The 21450-nt window shown below is 34.8% G+C and overlaps 1 protein-coding gene and 1 long non-coding RNA gene across 2 annotated transcripts in view; both read right to left on the bottom strand.

Moving 5' to 3' along the window:
* Positions 1-3383, bottom strand: part of Mcm2 (DNA replication licensing factor Mcm2) — a 33573-nt gene extending 30190 nt beyond the window's left edge. The window contains exons 1-3 of the mRNA XM_083110324.1: positions 3327-3383; positions 2590-2816; positions 1415-1584 (exon numbers count right to left, since the gene is read on the bottom strand). Of these exons, the coding sequence (XP_082966450.1) occupies positions 1415-1584; positions 2590-2816; positions 3327-3332 (403 nt within the window). The 5' untranslated portion in view covers positions 3333-3383. The remainder of the gene's footprint in view (positions 1-1414; positions 1585-2589; positions 2817-3326) is intronic.
* An 8096-nt stretch (positions 3384-11479) lies between these two features.
* On the bottom strand, positions 11480-21211 carry LOC145977956 (uncharacterized). The gene is made up of 3 exons (XR_014440639.1): positions 21074-21211; positions 16406-16488; positions 11480-11562 (listed from the first exon to the last, which is right to left on the bottom strand). It is a non-coding gene; the product is annotated as an uncharacterized LOC145977956 (long non-coding RNA).
* Positions 21212-21450: the final 239 nt, after the last annotated feature.

Raw genomic sequence — 21450 nt, 5'->3', positions numbered from 1 at the left:
TTTGCACAAGACTGAGAATCATAAGAACAAAAAGAATTCACATTGAGGGGAATAAAACAACGTGGTTGATAATATAAGACGTAAGCGAGTTACTAAAGATATATCCGCGAAACTTACTTGTAAATGTTCTATTAATTTCAGTGGCCTCTGCCACCATCCACTTATATATACAAGTAAGTTTCGCGGATATATCTTTAGTATTTCGCTTACGTCTTATATAAAAGAAACAAGTTTCTGAAGTGAATCTTTTTTGGGAGTGGAATCACAAAAACCAAATCCAGAAGTGGAAGTGAACTGCTTGTTCATATTGCAACTTTTTCTCTTGCAGATTCCAAAATGCACATAAATTCCAGATGATCTGAAAAATTCTTCAACATTTTCCTGTTTTCAAGATGCTTAGCAACCCTGAAAATGCAATGTTATGAAACACACACACACACACACACACAAAAAAAAAATCTCATAGTATAAAAGAACAAAATTAGATATTTTTATCAGTAATGTAATACAGTATTGGTAGAAATATGACATAGCTATACTGTTTGTTTACTTTAAGTAGGGATGTGACGAAGCTGAAAATTTACCGATGCCGATGTACTCACCTATAATTTTTGGAACCGATACCGATGCCGATATTTAACCGATTCCGATACATACGATTATTAAACAGAAATGGGATGTTATTTTCAGCATGACAAAAATAAATTTGTTATGTACATTTCTATTGCATATCATATGTATATACATATATATTCTCAAGAGATGCGAATGTACATTTGCATCTACAAAAGTTGGTTATGTGAACCTTTAAGAAGTACATGGATTCTCAAGATATTTTACAATTAGTACACAAGCAGTTCTTTGAAATGCAAAATGAATTCCTGTTCTGCCAGATTCAACTTCAGAAACACGAGATTTGGAAGCACTTCAGGAAGTAACCTACTTCTTCTCTTATCTCAAATCTGTTCAACAACAATGAACACTCAATCACTGAATACTGATGCAGCAGGTATGCCCAAGTATTTTCTCAGGACTTGCTTCAGGTTTGAATATTCATTTTTGAATTTCCAATACAACAGCGGATCCTGGTTCAGCAATGCACTGTTTTATTTCCGATTTATAGTTAGGTTGATCCAGTTTGCATTAATTTTATTATAAAAACTCTACAATAATGGCGAATCATAACCAAATTTTCAATAAATCTTAGAAAACTAGAATATAAAACTTATTAGAAGGTAAAAACTCTAGTATAATCTGTACCGGTTTAAATATCGGATTTTTGCCGATTCCGATACGTCAATTTCGGCCGATTTTCATACATCTGTAATCGGCTTCGGCACATCCCTACTTTTAAGGAATATGGAATGCTTATGGAGACATTAACCAATACAGAAAACTACAGATGAATACAAACCATATGCAAGATCCTGTGCATAACGACGAGCAATTAGGTGATCTTCGCCTTCTCTGTTTCGCATAGCTTTTTCTGCTTCCCTTCGAGCTTCAGGGGCTATTTCTTCATAATCTTCATCATCCATTCCGTCACCCTCAAAGCGATCTAAAGCGGGAATTGCACGGTAGTCCCTGTCAAAAGATGCAATAGTGTAAAGAAGTGACCACAATGATAAAAGGCAGATTAGGCTAGAGGAAATATTTAACAAATAATACCAATTTAATTATATATATATATAGAAGATGAGATACTTTATCTTTCTTCAGAATACATAGCTCAAAACTGGTTCCTGGCATTTAGGCATTCCACCAAAAAGTGGTTCTACTCCATAGAAATAACAAAATGAATTAATCTGAAAAGTATTAGTGTTTTTAATTGCATTAAGGTGTAAATGTTTGTGAATGCATATAATTTGAATATTTCACCAACAAAAATTATTAGCATCTCTGGCCTGTATGCTTCACTGACAAAGTCAAAATTTGCTGCATTCTTACGTCACACATGTAACACATTTTCAAGCATTCAGACTATGTCATATTTGTATTTTTTTCTTATGTTAGCAGACAAACCGGTAAATGTTTACTATCCTTCAGACACCTATAACTTCTGAGTTTCGTCAATTTTTGACATTTGTACTTATCTATCTGCTTCGCAGATCATTTTTTAACGTGTATTCACGTTTTTTGATCAATTTTTTTTTTAAAAAAAAGTGTTTTTGTAACTGAAGAACGTACGTTCCCGCAAATGGTTTGTGGGGCTATGTGTCAATGGTTCGTGGGGCTATGCGAGAATGGTGTGTGGGGCTATGCGTGAATGGTGTGTGGGGCTATGCATATCTTTTTCAAAACCAATTTTTAACTATTGTAACCTATTGTGACCCTACCTAACCTAACCTTACCGGAAATGGTTCGTGGGGCTATGCGTCAATGGTTGAATTTCCGCTATGAAACATTCCCACATCACACAAAACACCTTCCAGATGTTAGACAATACTACAGGAACTTATTACGGTAAGGAGTTTCTTCTGTAGAAATGAAGAAATCTGTCCGAAGGATAGTAAACTAGTACCAAAGTGGTTTCAGCCAGTATATGATTGTCAAAATTTACTTCCACGAAACTTATGACTACACACTTACGCTTCCAAATTATCACCAAACAGTTCTTCACCATCATCTTCTTCTTCTGCTGCGCTAGTTTGGTCGGCAATCAAATTGGATTCATCTTCAAATGGTTCATCATCAGGAGCTGCATCTTCTGGGGTAGCTGCCTCTTGTTGCCTCCTATTCCGGCCCCTTCGAGGAGGACTTGTTGCTGGATCAGATGGAAGGTCTTCCATCTCTTGATCAGGTGTATGTGGTTCACTCTACAAAAGTTTATTTACATTTTATTCAAGATACCATATATCACAATACACGCAGTCGATACTTAGAAGAAAATCCATGCAAATGTTGGAGGACAACATCCGATCCAAACGAATTAAGTATGACAGCCACTTGCATTAATAAATTTCGAAAATATAATTACCAATCTTAACTATGCAGGAATATTTGTAACATCGAAGACAAGCACAAAAGAAAATGGGCTGTAATTAATCAAATATAAATAAATATATATTTAATTAAAATATATGTATGTCTTTCAAGGGTGTTTAAGTTTCTGTAGTGAACACAAAATTAGATTACAGCAAAAACGGAAACAACTCGTGCGGTTATGGAACAACACACATAAGTTAAAGATTACGCGTAAAAAATATCATTATATGTTCTAGACCAAAAACTCAAATAGAATATTTTCTCTAACATCTATAAAGAACGTTACGTGTACTCATGATATGTTATAGTACATTTAATAACCAAAAATTATCCAAACTTACAGACATTATTCCTTGAACGTTCACTCCCGTCGAGAACACAAAGTGAAAAACGCGGGAAATAAAGTAAACGCGGCAAAATTACGTCATAAAATTTTCTTCATCTTCTTTCTTTCCATGGCGTGGACTCCGTGGAGTAGTACAGAGTGTTTCAAAAGTCGTGCAACCCAAACATTGAAAATTTATATCATAAAAACCGTAAGAGATATTTACACCGGGTTTGCTGCATTATAAAACCTCATCCATTGAGATATTCTGCTGCCACGCACGTGTCAGCAGTAAGAATAAGCTTCAAATTTGCTCCTGCCACGTAATTCGTCTGCTAAGAGGATGTTACAAATCTTAAGAACAGATTGAAACTAGAGAAATGCAAGTTTATGATTAGTGGGAATGAATGTACAGGTAATTTAGAACCTTTTTCTTTAGAAAGCATTTAGCGATATTTTTTTAATGCTAACAGAACCTAACCTAACTACGAGAGCATTTAGGTTTATTATTAGAAGAATGCTAAGAGACATAATCTTAAAACATTTTTGTGAAAGTAATCGCTACAACTTCACAGTATGTGTTACAGACGTAATTTCACACATAGCATGATGAAATCACGATAAGACAAAGACCGAGTCTGCTACCACGCGCATCTTTTTTGAGGTTCCAGCAGAAAAAGAACGTGGCAGCAGACACTGCCCTTAAAAATAAAGATTTTGTACCGAAATTGGACTCTTGAGAGAATCCTAGGCTGCCCCTGGCTACCCTGAATTCTCTTCGCTCACGCTTCGCCACTGCAATATCTGGTTAATTCAGCATGGCGCATTTATTGGAGCAAAGTTGAAGAGTATTTTACTACTCGTTGTTACACTCATGTGCAAGACGTTTTCCTGGAAAAAATGGTTGGAATTAGTACCACAACACTTTTTCCTTGTCTTCTTCTAATACGCAGCGTAAAAGGTAGGCATGCGCATGTGCTAGTGCAACGTCATAACAATGACGTCAGACTTGAACTTAAATGTGGATCTACAATCTTAAGGGCCAAACAACACGATTCAGGAGCTCTTGTTTTAAATGGCGGCGTAACAACAGCATTACTTAAAAACTTGAACGAAGAAAGAAGTCATTTATTGTGAAAGACTGCCCTCAAAAATAGGCACAATAAAATTGGAAATAATTAATTTAAAACTAAAGATTGCCTCACATTCGGTACATTTTAAAATTGTATCAGAATTCTTAGGTGATAGATTAATCAACACACTTGAGCAACAAACTATTGTGGCAGCAATACATTCAAACCTCTCCTGCAACGAAGTGTTGTGGCAGCAATACATTCAAACCTCTCCTGCAACGAAGTGTTGTGGCAGCAATACATATCCGTTTCGTATCATTCCCACTAAATGCTTGCCACATGTGGAGAAATATTTCATTTTAAACTTTATTTCTACATATTTTCAAGGAGTTCTGCCATTATTTTGTGAAATAATGGTTAATTTTCAAAGAGCGTCTCCCTTCAACCCAGAGTGTTGTGGCAGCAATGCATACTCATTTCTTATCTTTTCCACAACTTACATGCCATACGTTTTGAAATATATCTGGTTTAAATTTCGTATCTACACTCTTCAACGTTTTCCATCATTTCTTTTATTTTTTTGTCGGATAAAATTTAATTTTTAAAACGTCTTCCTTCAACCCGCTCCTACAATGAAGTGTTGTGGCAGCAATACTCTATCCGTTTCGTATCTTTCAAAACTAAATGCATGCCACATGGAGAAAATATTTTATTTAAACATAATTTCTGCTTTTAAATGGATTTTTTCAAGGAAATATGCCATCAATTTGTGGAATAAGAAATATTTACAAAGAGCGGCTTCCTTCAGACCACTTCAGCAACAAACTGTTGTGGCAGCAATACATATCCGTTTCGTATCATTCCCACTAAATGCTTGCCACATGTGGAGAAATATTTCATTTTAAACTTTATTTCTACATATTTTCAAGGAGTTCTGCCATTATTTTGTGAAATAATGGTTAATTTTTAAAGAGCGTCTCCCTTCAACCCAGAGTGTTGTGGCAGCAATGCATACTCGTTTCTTATCTTTTCCACAACATACATGCCATACGTTTTGAAATATCTGGTTTAAATTTCATATCTACACTCTTTAATGATTTCCGTCATTTCGCTTTTGTTTTTTTTTGTCAGATAAAATTTAATTTTTAAAACGTCTTCCTTCAACTCGCTCCTACAATGAAGTGTTGTGGCAGCATTACCCTATCCGTTTCGTATCTTTCAAAACTAAATGCATGCCACATGAAGAAAATATTCTTTTAAACATAATTTCTGCTTTTAAGTGGATTTTCTCAAGGAATTATGCCATCAATTTGTGGAATAACAAATATTTACAAAGAGCGGCTTCCTTCAGACCACTTCAGCAACAAACTGTTGTGGCAGCAATACATTCAAACCTCTCCTGCAACGAAGTGTTGTGGCAGCAATACATTCAAACCTCTCCTGCAACAAAGTGTTGTGGCAGCAATACATTCAAACCTCTCCTGCAACAAAGTGTTGTGGCAGCAATACATTCAAACCTCTCCTGCAACGAAGTGTTGTGGCAGTAATACATATCCGTTTCGTATCATTCCCACTAAATGATTGCCACATGTGGAGAAATATTTCATTTTAAACTTTATTTCTACATATTTTCAAGGAGTTCTGCCATTATTTTGTGAAATAATGGTTAATTTTTAAAGAGCGTCTCCCTTCAACCCAGAGTGTTGTGGCAGCAATGCATACTCGTTTCTTATCTTTTCCACAACTTACATGCCATACGTTTTGAAATATATCTGGTTTAAATTTCGTATCTACACTCTTCAACGTCTTCCATCATTTCTTTTATTTTTTTGTCGGATAAAATTTAATTTTTAAAACGTCTTCCTTCAACCCGCTCCTACAATGAAGTGTTGTGGCAGCAATACTCTATCCGTTTCGTATCTTTCAAAACTAAATGCATGCCACATGGAGAAAATATTTTATTTAAACATAATTTCTGCTTTTAAATGGATTTTTTCAAGGAAATATGCCATCAATTTGTGGAATAAGAAATATTTACAAAGAGCGGCTTCCTTCAGACCACTTCAGCAACAAACTGTTGTGGCAGCAATACATTCAAACCTCTCCTGCAACGAAGTGTTGTGGCAGCAATACATATCCGTTTCATATCTTTCCCACTAAATGTATGCCATGTGTGGACAAATAATTTATTTAAACTTTATTTCTACATTTTTTAAGGAATTCTGATATTATTTTGTGAAAGAATCGTATAAATTCTTATAAAGCATCTGCCTTCAACCGGAGTGTTGTGGCAGCAATATATATTTGTTTCTTGTCTTTCCCACAACATATGCCATATGGTCTGAAATATCTCGTCTAAACATAATTTCTATTTCTCTTAAGCATTTTCTCAAGGAATTAATCCATCTTGTTGTGGAAAATTACAGTGGCGTCTCGTGGCCTCAAATTTGGCCAGGGCATATTTTTTTAAAGAATTTAAAATATAATGTCAATTCACATGAATTACAAAAAAAGGTATTTTTTTCTTCTAGACTACAAAATTGGACTTACTTTTTTGAAAGAATTTAAAATGTAATGACAAATTACATGAATTACAAAAAAACGGGTATTTATCTTCTTCTAAACTACAAAACTTGACTTATTGTGTTAAAGAATTTAAAATATAATGACAATTCACAGGATTAGAAAAGAAACGGGTATTGTTTTGAAACATACCTTTCTATGAACGTTGACTTCTGTTCTTCTGCCCAGAAGATTTTTGTTATTACTTTTTCGTTGAAGCCCTCTTTGTTTGAAATGGGGGGGGGGGGGGGGGCGAAACCCTATTTTTTTTAAAAAAAGTATTTTCAGGGGATTTCCCCCTTTCCCCCTCCATATGTACGCCGAATGTGTATAAATTATATATCGTCTGAATCTCTGGTTCATTCCGCGTACAACGGTATATCACTCATCTCTCTAGGGCAATTAGTCTCCGATCTACACTTATTTAATTAAAACTCTGCATTTTGCTCAAAATCGGCTCGGGACCGAGAGGCTTATATGTGAAAATGGCCTTGTGACTCAAAAGGTTAGTATGCTTCAATGTGCTGAAACATCGTTCAGATTCAGCTGTTGCCACTGGAGTTATTAAAACTATGTTTGTCATTTTTACTGTTTCTGAAGAGGTACCCTCTAAATAATTTTAAATAAATAAATAAATATGAAATATTTTACTTATCACTGTCAATTCTTAATCCGTGCAAATATGTATGTAATCTGCGTGAACAGGTACTAAAATTTTGGACATGTTAATTTAATTTGGACTGATGTGTGCAATTAGTCGGATTAAAAATTATAGATACTCGAGTTTCGACTCCAATTAAAAATTATCCAGTAGACCTACATAAAAATGAGTTACATCAAAATTTAGCTTATTCAATTCTCTGTTAATATATGCTAACCACTTTTTTTTTCAAGTATGCCTTACATTCTTAATCGTCGTGAGAACAAATAAAGTGCATTTTTTTGTTTTGCAAACCATTCATTCAATCGTGATGAAATTTTAGTACGGTGTAGGCAGAAAGGTTTTAAACAAAATTCTTAATTATCAGATTTCCAAAGTTTGTAAAAATAATGTTCTTATCAATTTTGCGAAACAACTTTTTCTTAGTATTGGGTGGTTGTACAAAGACAATATTGATCTTGTTTGAAGTTGTTAACATCTGTTTTTAAAATCCATTATTATTGTCAATTGACACTGCGAAACTGATTTTATAGTTTTTATTCATTAAATTAGGCACACACAGGAGATGTACTACGTAGATTTTTGAGCGAAAGATGCATGCTTGACCAGGACTCAAACCCAGGTCTCTGGCATACTGTGCCATTGCTCTACAACTGAGCTACCAAGCCAGCCTGGCATCGCCTGATTTATCGCTGTTGCTGTTTTGCCTGTGTACAGTGTTTCAAAGGCAACAGATCCCATTGCAGTAGCTCTTGCAAAGACGAATACACACAGGTAAAACAGCAAAAAATCAGGTGATGCCAGGCCGGTAGAGAAATTGCATGGTATGCCGGAGACAGGGTTCTTCCGAGTCCTGCCTTTTTCACTGAAAAATCTACGTAATTTTTATTCAAGATGTAGTCACGGACACTGCTGGCTTGTAACGATTCCATTGAAAGTCTATGTATTCATTACAAGCCAGCAGTATCCGTGACTGTACATGTAACATTGTAATACCGCTCACAGTGACCCCGCAGTTTTAACAACCCAATCTATAATGACACCAAGGCAGCCAAACACAAACATAGAACTTCTTGTGGACATACCTAGGTAGCACATGAAATATAAACTCCGTTAAATTATCCAGTTACACCCCCTCTCACTTAATCTTGATGAATGTACAGAACCACTAAGGTTTCTTGGCAATTATATTCTTATATGAAAATTTAATGATGTTTATAATTGAACTTTTGTAAGAGGTGCGCATCATTCTTTTCCCTTTTGCATAAATTATAATCTACTGTGCTGTCATTCATTGTTAATAATGTGCAGTAAACTTGTGCATGAAACAGTATGTAATTGCGATATATGTTGAAAATATGTGCATTTGTCACTATTTAAAAAAATATTAATTAAGTACTTACATACATGACTGAAGTGTGCCACTTATCAAGTTACACAAACAAGCTCCTGTGACCAAGTATTTCCCTGCAGAGGCCTTCACAAAGATTAGCCTTTGTCAGAAAAGTAACAGGATTGTTTTTTTTTTTCAAACTATGATACTGAAAGATGCACAATGGATGTTATTTATAGGTGTTGTGAATATAAATGAGCTTGGAAGTGGCTCTGCATTTACAATGCCTTTGACGAGTTTGGCTTTAATGACTTCAAATTCCATATTTGTATATAAGAATTGATGTTGCTTGTATAAAAATATCAACACAATGTCTCTGTAAAATTCATGATATTACATTTTGATTTGATCAAGTTAAGAGAGTTTCTCTGCTCACAAGTATAACTTTTTAAAAATAAAAGCTGATTAGTATTCAAGATATTCCATCAATCCAAAAGATGGCTGTGTCATCATACATGCTGAGAAGCACATATTGCTTCTGAAACCTCCAGAAATGCTCGTAGTTGAGTATAGATATCGGAAGGGATTACTTTGACAGGACCAAAGGATCATTAGTTGGAGAGTTCATTACATGTATAATTACTTTATAAAATCAGTCCTGGAACTTTTATGGAAAAGGGTATATGTTCCATAAGAAATCACTGCTTGTCAAATGAATGGAATTATTGCACACCTTACTGAGCAGCTTTATTTTAACAAACATTTTAGAAATGGTGACAAAAAATTACTATTATCCCATCATATAGTATATCAAGGATAAATTGTGATAGTGTGTGAATTAATGTGAACAATTTGCAAAACAAGCATTGCAATTGTAGCTCAATCATAATCGGTTTCAGCTGGTACATATGCAGCATGCAGCTTACAAACTCCATAACAACCATGCTTTCATGTGACACTTGTTGCACACTTTTGCCGCTCAGTCACTAATATTCAATCAAGTTACTGCACAAATATAACAATGAGCAGAGTTACCCTTGCACCTCGTGTGTCATGAACACACATAGTTGGATGCAGAAGAGTCATATGCTGGTCACATTTAGACCCCAAGATATACATTAATTTGAATTTGGATGAATCACAGAGCTACTTTATGCAGCAACAAGGCTGGAAAAATACAGACTTTAGATCACTGTTCCTTGGACTCCTGTTTGGCAGCCAGACACCCTAACTGGACCACTATGGCTCGATTTGAGAATAAATGCATGGGAAATACTGTGGCAACACATTTGTTGCAGAATAGACACTTGATAAAGATTTTCAGAGCATCTTACTATGTCCTGCCCTTTTTGAATTTCATTTGTGAAAAAAAATTGTGGAATTTCAATTTTACATTTTTTCACATTTTGTCTCCTTTCACTTTGGTCCCCTGAAAAATGTAAAATCTAGATTCCACCGTACATACAAAATGTTTGAAGAGCCACAGTGATGAATAACTTAAGAAGAAACATTTGAATGATAAGAAATCCAATGTTCATTACCAAAATTCAAAGTCTTGTATTACAATGACAGCATTGAAAAGGCTAAAAATTCTAGTTGTGTAAAAATGAAGTACTTTTCAAATTCATAAAAGGTATTAGAGAAGTTCTGAGGTATCTCCAAAGAACAGTCTTTCCAAGCAATACATCTAACATTTTTCTATTTCTAATAAGAGAAATTCATAATTTATGGGCATTGCAACCATATTTTGGACTATTGGTAATACCAATGCCCTACGATTTGTTTCACATTGAATGAGAAAGAATTGATGATGTCAGTCTTTCTCTCGCGTTCCTCACCCTGGCATCAATTACAAAGGGATCTAAGTGGTTCATTAGATCCAGTAGTTGACAACTAATTTAAAATTCCATGTCATTCACATGAAAAATCAGCTTCAATTCTTTGCCCAATACATAGCCCTTGTATGTTACATTGCATTCAGAAATCTGATTAGTCCAGAAACATGTATATTGCAACACACTGTAGATTACAACACCACTTATATCTTAACCACAAAATGATTCCCCGAGCTCTGATAACCACTTTTAGATTAAATATTTATTTACTCATTCATTTGTGAGAAACTGTAATGGCAAGCAAATGAGACGATACAATATTGAATGGAATTCTTTCAACAACTTACTTTCATGCTGTATGACAGTATTTTCTTCTTAAAAACAAGTTTGTTTCAAACATACAGTAGGTGCTATAGGTTTCATCTCTCAAAGTATGTGAATATGAATATCAATTGAATAAGGTTTATAAATAAACAATATTAATAAGATTAACACTACCACCAAGTTTGTGGAACACAAAGGTGTCTCTTAGGAGAAGATACCTGAGTACCTCATGTGTACATTTCCTTAGGGATTCCAGGTATGCATTTATACATGTCATTCTGCTCTTGAGAACAATCAAACAAATCCTTTAAATCAAGAAATATTAACATTTATTACAATTTTTAAAAAAATACTACAAGCAATTTTAAAAAATGATAAAAATGTATTCCTCTTCCAAAGATATCTTTGTCGAGTTGTACCAGGAGTATGGTTTGGTGTGAGTGCAATTCTTCATGAATCCAATACTGAAATAAAAAGTTAAAAAACTTTAAAATCCAAACCACATAAATACATTACATTTAATTTTTCTTTGAACACGTCAACTTATGGCATGACACTTCTGGGTTATAACAATTCCATTAACTTTCAATGGAATCGTTACAACCCAGAAGTGTCCATCACTGTACAAACATAGACACTTGAAGGTTCTATACAGTATATTATCTATTCAATGAATCAGTATGTACAAATAATTTTGTTGACCTTAGATTCAGAGCTTGAGTTACTTGTCTTTAGAGTGAAATATACAGCAGAGGGAAAGAAACAATACAGGAGGTATGGTGAAATCAAGAACAGCATATGTTTGCGATTGCCGTAACTGCTTCACCATACTGATATTTTACGAATGCAGTAGACGTTATTTCTTGTGAATCCTCATATTTGACGAATACACATGATTGTATACACACAATAACAAATACAACTAAATTGTGTTCGTGCAACACACATGCACGTCTTAGTTGAATGTTTGACTGCAGCCGAATGAGTGTCTTGAGGCAGTGTTGCCAACTGTACATGCTGCAAGTCCCACTAAAACCTGAACATAAAAATGCAATATCATCATCATCATGGCAAGAAATACACTAAAATGAAAGTAATACTTTTGATTGATTGATTGATTTAGTTTATTGTACTTCGTGTTTTGTGCCTCTTGGCTAATTTGCGAAGAGGTGGATGAGTGATGAAATGGATATTCAGAAACAACCAAGCCCGAGCAGGATTCGAACCCGGGACCCTTGGCGTCGCAGCTAACCACTCGGCCACAGGGTCCAGCAGTAATACTTTTGGTAATACTTATGCACAATAATAAAAACATATGTAGTAGAGCAGGCATGTTTCCTTGTCTGGGTGATTATTACAATGCAAAAATGTAATATAACAATATACATTGATTAAATGTAAGCTTAATGGATATGGATTGAATATAAAAATATAAATTCCATTTAAATCTTTGTCTACAACAACAGAAAGGGATTAGCTTCTACAATTGTTGAGAAAACCCTCTTCAACACAAACTGAGTCTCATTTAATTTTATACAAAGAATCTAAATGGCCTGCCATTACTTTGCCCATCCTCACATAAAACTGCATATTACTTGATAAGTGCCATCAACAAATGAAATATCAGAGCACTTTTGACATATTTTTCACACATCAAAGGTGGATGACATTGGTTGGAAATTCCCATCACACCATGCTTTGAGATCTTTTACAAATTCTTCAAAAGACCCAAATTCGGCTTGTAGATCTTTACTTTAAACTGCCTGCTACAAAGAAACATGTCAGAGAGTTCTTTCATTATTTTTAATATCCTTGCAGGTAGCTTTAACAGAGAATTTAGAGCCATATAGAAATACAGCTTGCAGCAAATATGGAAGGAAGACATCAATTTCATTAAACATAAAGACTTCCAGAAATAACAGAAGGAAGCAAGAAAGTTTAACAATGTAAGTCAGTATAATTCAAACTCAGTATCAGCACAATAGGTAGTAGCTATGGTGCTATATTGAAAAGGAAATTTAAATTTGCATATACTAATGAATAATGTTTATGTTCAAACAGTAATAAATAACTTTATAATTATTAAATTGATAAAAGAAAACTAGAAACAACAAAATTACAAGAGCATTTATAACATATCAATGCTATACTTGAGAAGAAAATATATCTTTGTTATCTCCTTCCGGGATAAAGCAAGTCTTTGTATTCACAATTCTGAGCTTCCTTTTTCAAGTCACATCATCTGACCAAACCACATCCAAACGTAGAACATATAAGTGTCACTCTATGCAACCTTCCTCCAAGCACTCATTTCAGGAACTGTAACATTTACAAGCATGCTCGTTAAGCCAGATGAAAACAGATACCTATTCACTGCTTCAAAATTAACATGGCATCTTTTATACATATCAGTGTCATTCCATAACTTTCAAATCTTTATAAGATTATATCATGATCAAAGTTCATTCAAGTCATAAAAGGCTTCTATATCACTTAAACGTCCAAGTTATTATAACGTTGCCAAGTTTAATCTTTAAAAGCAACAATTATTATACAAATATATCACCATCCCATATTGATATATCTGTCCTTATCTTTGTTCCATCTTCCGCTTCTCACAAAGTCACAGACAACTAGTATCAGAGCAACTAGTTCAAGCCCAATCTTTTAGTATGTGCAATCTTCAATTGTTTTTGTTTTATATTTTTGTCCATAAGTGCTTAACAGCTTGAATGTTTGTGTTGTAAATGTACATATTTGCTCTGTTACAGCTATTTTACTATGTATATTACAATATACTTATTTAATGATTACAATTACCATTTTTTGAATGTTGATACAAAATACCAAGTATGACATCATATTATACATTGAACAATTTTAAAGAGTTGACCTTTGTATATAAACCTTGAAGCCAATGCAAATGTACACAATTTCAATAAACTTAATTATAAATTTGAATGTATCATATCTTTCTTGTCTGAAAGAACACATATGATTGAAGATATTTGTTTTTCATATTGCCAGTCAAAAATAACTGTTATGACTAAATTGTTATAAATATTGCACAAATGTGGAACTTTGAACTTAGCCTAACCTTTTTCAAATGTTGTTATGACAATATATTATTTTTATTGTCATAAAATGTTACACAGAAAAGGAAGACAGGATAAAGAAACACAAGAAAAACCAAATGCTGCATATAGCCACAGGAATAATTGACCAAACAACACTACTAATAACAGATCTTCACCTTTGTTAATCCTATATATGGGATACATATATGAAGAGATGAAATCCAATTCTTGAGATATGCGGAGGCAGCTGAGGATTTGAAACACTAACTTAGTCATAAAATTTATTGTGTGAGGGTTAACTGGGGAGTAATAGAATTCAGTATCATTTGTGTCGAATGAATCATTGGAATAGTTCAAACAGGTAATGAGGGCACCTAGGGAAGCTATATTCATCTGCTTTGCACTAGAAAATATGAGAACAAATTAGGTACATCATTTTATCTCATGGCTCAAGGATTTCAATGAACAGCAAATTATTTACAATGAAAATGATTCATACGAGTTTCTCAGTATTGCTGTCTTTGTCGTGCAATGCATTTATTCTAGTTGTAGCAACATTTGCACATTAACTTTGTTTTGTTAGAAGTGACCACAAATCGTTTCATGATAGCCAGAGGAACATTTAACTCCAAAAATGAATTTTTAGGTTTTGTTTAATTGATCTCCTCTGAAAAGATCTATTTGGAGTGAGATCAACACCTCCATCTCTTCCACTTATCAGTAGTCATGTATCTACAATTTACTAATTTGACATAGAATACCAATGCGACACAAACTTCTCACGTCTCATGATTGCTATGTAATCTATGGAATGTATGCATACTACACAATCTGTCAAAAGCTATCTTAAGTAATTTTTCACATGAGTATGACTAATAGAGCTGAGCCAATACCACTTTGAACAGATATCCGCATCCAAACAAAAGTTCTCGGGTTACCAGCTAGGTTAAGCTGATGTTGGCTTCCAACGTTTCAAGCGTATACATTGCTCTCATCATCAGGGAATATAGAAATGGAGGCCAGTGTAGGGTAATCCAAGAACACTTGTTTGAATCACGTCACCAGGAAAGCTACAATTCCTAGATATCCACATCCATGCCAAAGCGCTTACTGATTCGCAAGATACCAATGCTTTAAAATTGTAGCAATTAAAGGCTGTTCAAAACGTTGATCAATATTAGTGGGTTAGTTCTCCACTCCAATTACAAGCACCAGTTTATCAGAGTTTTGTCTAAAATTATTGAAGAATTACATCAGGCTTTCAAGTAATCACAGTTTTCACACAGATTATTGGTGCAGATTAAAGTTCATAATTTAAATAATTTTCTAGATAATTAGATAATGCACTAAGTGTTACATGGCATTCTTGCAGAAAACCATGCAAGACCAAATGTTGGAAAAGTATAGGCCAGTATTAGTGAATAAAATACTTTATGATACCAATACCACTGGTATCAGTCGATACCGATACATTAGCATTGGGATTGGCTCAGCCCTACTTATTACTTAGCTATAGTTGTTTAGATTGGTGACACTGGTAAAAAGGTAGGCTCCATCCGGAAATCCTCCACCCTCGAATTCTACCACATTTCAAATCTTTTTGTCCAAAATGTAGTTTCTTAAGAAAGGGTGTTTTTAACTAGCGCGGAAGGAAATTTTTCGAGATCTACGTGCTACGAAACTTGCATTGTTTAAATATTGAAATTCCTTACATACATAACGTCATTACGGTTTTTCAGGGCTTCCATCATGGATTCAGTCAAATTTCTTTTTCTTCCTATGACTGACTTGTGGAATGGGATAATTTGAGATATTTAATTTTTTGGTACCTTGAGTGAATTGTCGAAAAATAGTGTTGGGCAGGTTCTAACACGCCTTTAAAGGGACACTATAGAAAAAGGTGGGGCCGCGGAAGTAGTAGGGGGCGGTAGGTCTATCACCCCAGGGGCGGAGCCCGGAATCTGTGGTCAATTTTTATGATATAGGCCTGAAAAAGCGACTGTTATATATCCATCGGTACGGGTGCCTGCTAAAAATTCACTACCGAAATCGAAGGTGGAGGATTTCCAGATGGACCCAAAAGGTATATATGTAGTAAAATAATATGGAATACTGTTGACTTTTGGTCACACATGCAACTACTATGGAAGTTGTGCAAAGTGATCTGAATACGAAGAGCAGAAAATTCAATAAAATATATAAAATTCAAACTATGGATGTTGAGACTTACCATATGAGTTTATTCTTGATGTTCTGTGAAGATGGAAATACCTTATTCGAACTTAAAGTTGTCTACTGCATGTGGGAGAACACCTGTAAATTATGAAATTTGCATAAGCATTGGTGACATAGATTTATTCAAGTGGTAAGACATACACATTTGTATGACAATTTTCATCCATCTTGGCAAACTTTGTATGTGTAATAAACAAAAGATGAAAATTTAACAACCGTGGCAAAAATTATTCCTACATACAAAATATATGATGGATTACACACTAACAGCATTTCATGAAGAAAAACTCATAATGCAGAAAATTGTAAAATTCTGGAAAATATTACGTAATTTATTGCTTTATTGGGATTTAGAAAAATTTCTTCACATGACATAATTTGCAATAGCAACTACGTACATCTCATTGCACAATAAAAAAAAATCCTCATTTCCATAAAGTAGAACCTTGTACTTACAACCATTGTACATTCACAAACTGACAATGGTTCATATAGTGTCTAGAAGAATAAATACTCAAAGCAAATTCTACATAATTGAAAAAGATAAGTACATTAGTTTATACAAAATTTATTTTCCGAACTGTCATATAGGGCCTCCCCGATGACACAGTGGTAGCGTCGTCGCTTTGTAATCAAAGGGTTCGATACCTGGTGGAGGCACATAGTGGTTCGGATACCACTTTAAACTGTAGGTCAAGTCCCGATTAGCCTTACTGTACTTAAAATGGACTAAAAACACCAAATCAATCAATCAAACTGCCATATAAGGCAACAGATCACTATTTCAAAGCATTTACCTGAATCAGTTAATTGTTATACTATTGATTCTGACAACTAGACTAGATATGGGACAAAATAAAATTTGAAGGAACATAGAAACAAGCAATCAAAGCTTTAACTAATTTTTCTCTCAACAATAACAACAAAGACAAACTCCCCTTCAGTGAAACTGACATTAACTCTAAAATCCTCCATGAGACAGTTTTGAATTATAGTAATGATTAATTAAAAGTTTAGTAGAAATTATTGAAGATGAGAATTGTGCACACACAATTCACAGAAAATAATGCTGAACAATTCTATATTGAGCACCCAGCTGTGTTTAAATTCACTTATTTCCTCCTCCCAGAAATTTTACTCACGGGCAAGTCGAGGCCTACACTTTCTGTATAGTTTAGTCTTGCAGTTGTTATCATGGCTACAGATTTGAGTGAAGCAAATTGTCTATTAAGCAGATGATAAAAATGTTCAACATCAGTAAAACTCAAGTGTACAATACTGTACAGAAGAAAACTTACATTATGAAGCTGTGGGAAAACTGTGCTAATGGAAAATTAAAAATAAAACCTAAGAAAAAAAGACGAACATAATGAAATAGTGTGAGAGCGGTTTGTCTCTGCCAGAGTAAAAAAATCACCACATACTGGGTCCCATGTTACAGTAATATGCTAAAAATGCCACTCAATGACCTATTTTCACCAGATTTTAAACAGCATGTGCATGATCTGCAACCTGGCCTAGCCTGCTGCACGTATGTGTGTATTTTGTAGTTGTTGTGTGTGAAATATACGGCAGTGTGTATTTATTTTCGTGCAGGAGACACGTACTTTTTTTCTGAATGCCATGGAGTTGGAAAACTACCATAAGGTGTTCTCATGTGGACTGGTGCTGCTAATATGTCACATGACATAAGTATGAAAGGGTATGATGTTCCTAATGCTGTCATTGCTAGGTTAGGCAGGTTAGGTTTATGGCTATTAGCATTAAAATTATTTCAGTAAATACTTCCAAACACCTAATCATGTAATTTCTGATCTTCAGCACTTTCTGCTATTCTCACTACCTGGTGACAATAGTAGTCACACCCATTTTTCATTTCAAATAACTTCTTAGCAGTAAGTTCATCAACACTGGCAATGAATTATAATAAAATAAGATGAAAGACAATGATTCAGGTTATTACTTAATTTTCCTGGTGAAAATAGCCACATAAGCTGTTCTCAGCACCTGGTGAAATAAGTCCTACATGCTATTCTCACCACCTGGCGAAAATACTTGTGGAAAAAAAATACGAGGCTGTGTGTTAACCTGTAAGTGGTCTAGGGTTCGAGGTAAGTGGATCATACTCTCAGTAGCTTCTTATCTCCTTCTGCCCTCCACAGTCCCACAGGTGATATTTCATTTGCGTTTATGTGTCCGCAGGAAAGGTTGTACTTGTGTCACTGTTACCCACCGCAACAATTTACGTTTGTGCAAGTATACAGTGCTGGACATATGGAAATTAATTAATTATCACCTATTTCATACAAAAGTGCACTATATTGCTTTCATTATTATATTACTATTCAAAAAACTCTAATTCTTTGTTTGGCTAGACTCTACTTTACGTCCTTATTGCCTTTTGGTGGTAACCAATGGGAGTTAACAACACTGCAGGCTCGTCTTTGTGTCCACGTTGTGAATGCGTGTGCTTTGCTCGTTTGCGTTCTGCGTGTGTATGGTGTATGAAGAACAGGTTCCAAAAACTTGTAGATAGTGTGAAATACGTTTATCCCCAGTAATAATTTTGTGCATCATTCAAAACCGTGCTTACTCTTCGGGTAAATACCTTTTTCTTTTTACACTTTCTGTTCACGATAGCCCCACGAACCATTCACAGGTAGCCCCACAAACCATTCACGTTAGCCTCAAAAACCATGCACGGGTAGCTCCACAAGGTACCAGTTAGATATAGTGAAAACACATTTAACTCATTTATTTCCGAATTATTTACATTTGTACTTACCTTATATGCATAGTGGAACATTTTTCAACTTGGGATTATGTTTTTTCATTGAAAAAAGCGTAATTTTTCACATTACAAGTATTTATTGGTCGTTGCTAATTTGCTTTCGTTACACACAATATGGCAGGCAAATATTGACTCACGTTGTCTATCGTCAGCTAATATTAAGTGTTTCCAAACTTATGTACTGAAAAATGCCACACAAACTATTCACAAAAGGTTTTTAACCGAAAATTGATCCACAAACCATTCACGGAAGGTTAGGTTCAGTTAGGTTAGGCAAACATAGAAAATTAAATTGGGAAAAAAAACTGCTCACACGTCATCTTGTACTACACTAACACTTATTAACTGAAAATGATGGATTTTAGTCTAAAATTAATCCACAAACCATTCACGGAATGTTAGGTTAGGCAAACATAGAAAATTAAATTGGAAAAAAAAACGCTCACACGTCATCTTGTAAAACTACCGTATGGTTGCTACACTGACAGGGGGTTACATATTCGAACGCACGGAACGGTAAATGTTTACTATCCTTCGGACACCTATAACTTTTGGGTTTCGTCAATTTTTGACATTTGTACTTACCTATCTGCTTTGCGGATCATTTTTTAACGTGTATTCACGATTTTTTTATCACTTTTTTTTTTTAAAAAAAGTGTTTTTGTAACTGAAGAATTTACGTTTCCGCAAATGGCTTGTGGGGCTATGTGTCAATGGTTCTTGGGGCTATGCGAGAATCGTGTGTGGGGCTACGCATATTTTTTTCAAAACCAATTTTTAACTATTGTCCCCTATTGTGACCCTACCTAACCTAACCTTACCGGGAATGGTTGGTGGGGCTATGCGTCAATGGTTGAATTTCCGCTATGAAACATTCCCACATCACACAAAACACCTTCCAGATGTTAGACAATACTACAGGAATTTATTACGGTAAGTAGTTTCTTCTGCAGAAATGAAGAAATCTGTCCGAAGGATAGTAAATAACGGTTACCGCTCCACAAACCATTCACGGGGACGAGGTATGCCTACGAGGTTAGGTTAGGTTCCATTAGCACTCATTTCACCCCTAAATATGTGCTTCATCATCGAAAAATTTCCTCAGTACGTTCAATTACTCATATCCGGAAAACATCGGTTTTTATCGATTTCCTCCTCCAGGTAATTTTTCCTCGCTTTAGGATTTACGTTGTTGAATTCCTTGTAAAATAACCTTTCCAACGATATATGACACGTATTCCTTAGGAAAAGGACGTAAAGTAGAGTCTTAACCTTTGTTTTTTCCTAATGGTATACTTATTATTTGAGACTGGCAGGAACGGTGTATTTATTCAACATGTATTTACAAATGCTAGGTCGAAATCTATATTTTAAACTTGGAAACGAATGTCTTTTTACAGTAGAGATAAACGAAAGCTGCAGAACAATAAAAATGCTGCTAACTAATATATTTTCAAGATTAGCAAATCTATCGGAAGAAAGCCCATCCAAAAAGGCCACGTAAAAATAGTTTTCCCTCAAATAAAACAGTCCTTCACCCCACGAACACTTCCAACTCTACACGTAACAAATCGACTCTATAATAAACGGATAATCTCCTAAAAAAAGGGGGGGAGAGTTGTTTTTGAGGCAAAGATTCTGATTTGCAGATTTAAATTAAGCCTCAAAAAATATAATTACTACCCTCCGAAAACGCGTGAGTGAGTCAAACAGTTTAGGATAGATGGAATGGTATATCCGCACTGCAATGTACGCTAGAAAATAAAACGTTGATATTATAGAAAAATAATAATAGTATTATTCAATTATATTCGAGGTCCAGCAAAGTAAATAAAACTTTGATATGATGCAAACAAGAATAGTATTACTCACTTATATTTTAGGTCCAGCAAGTATTTTATGTTATTTTTTCCTGAAGGATCGTTGATTCTTCGTGTAAATTCCTCTTCTCTAAACAACGTGGAGCTCCAATTCCGAAAAGGACTTCTTTCTTGTTGCTTGTTACCGGCTTTTACTTCAAACAAAACACAAGTGAAGTTCAAAGATTCATTCACGCTTCCAGCAAGAGGCAGTACGTCATTAATGCAAGGCAGCACGTCATTAATGTGTCCACCAATGAACAACGAGTTCGCGTCAACCAATCGGATGGCTTAAAACTGGTGTGGCAGCAATCACTACCGGAAAAAATACCCAGCTTCTGCTGTACCTCACAAAGCAACAGTTTAATGACTAGTGCGTCGATTTCGGGA

This window comes from Lepisma saccharinum, chromosome 24 (genome assembly GCF_977018435.1).
Source record: "Lepisma saccharinum chromosome 24, izLepSacc3.1, whole genome shotgun sequence".
Classification (NCBI taxonomy): domain Eukaryota; kingdom Metazoa; phylum Arthropoda; class Insecta; order Zygentoma; family Lepismatidae; genus Lepisma; species Lepisma saccharinum.
The sequence above is the reverse complement of the archived record's forward strand: the minus strand, read 5'-3'. Positions and strand labels throughout refer to the sequence as shown.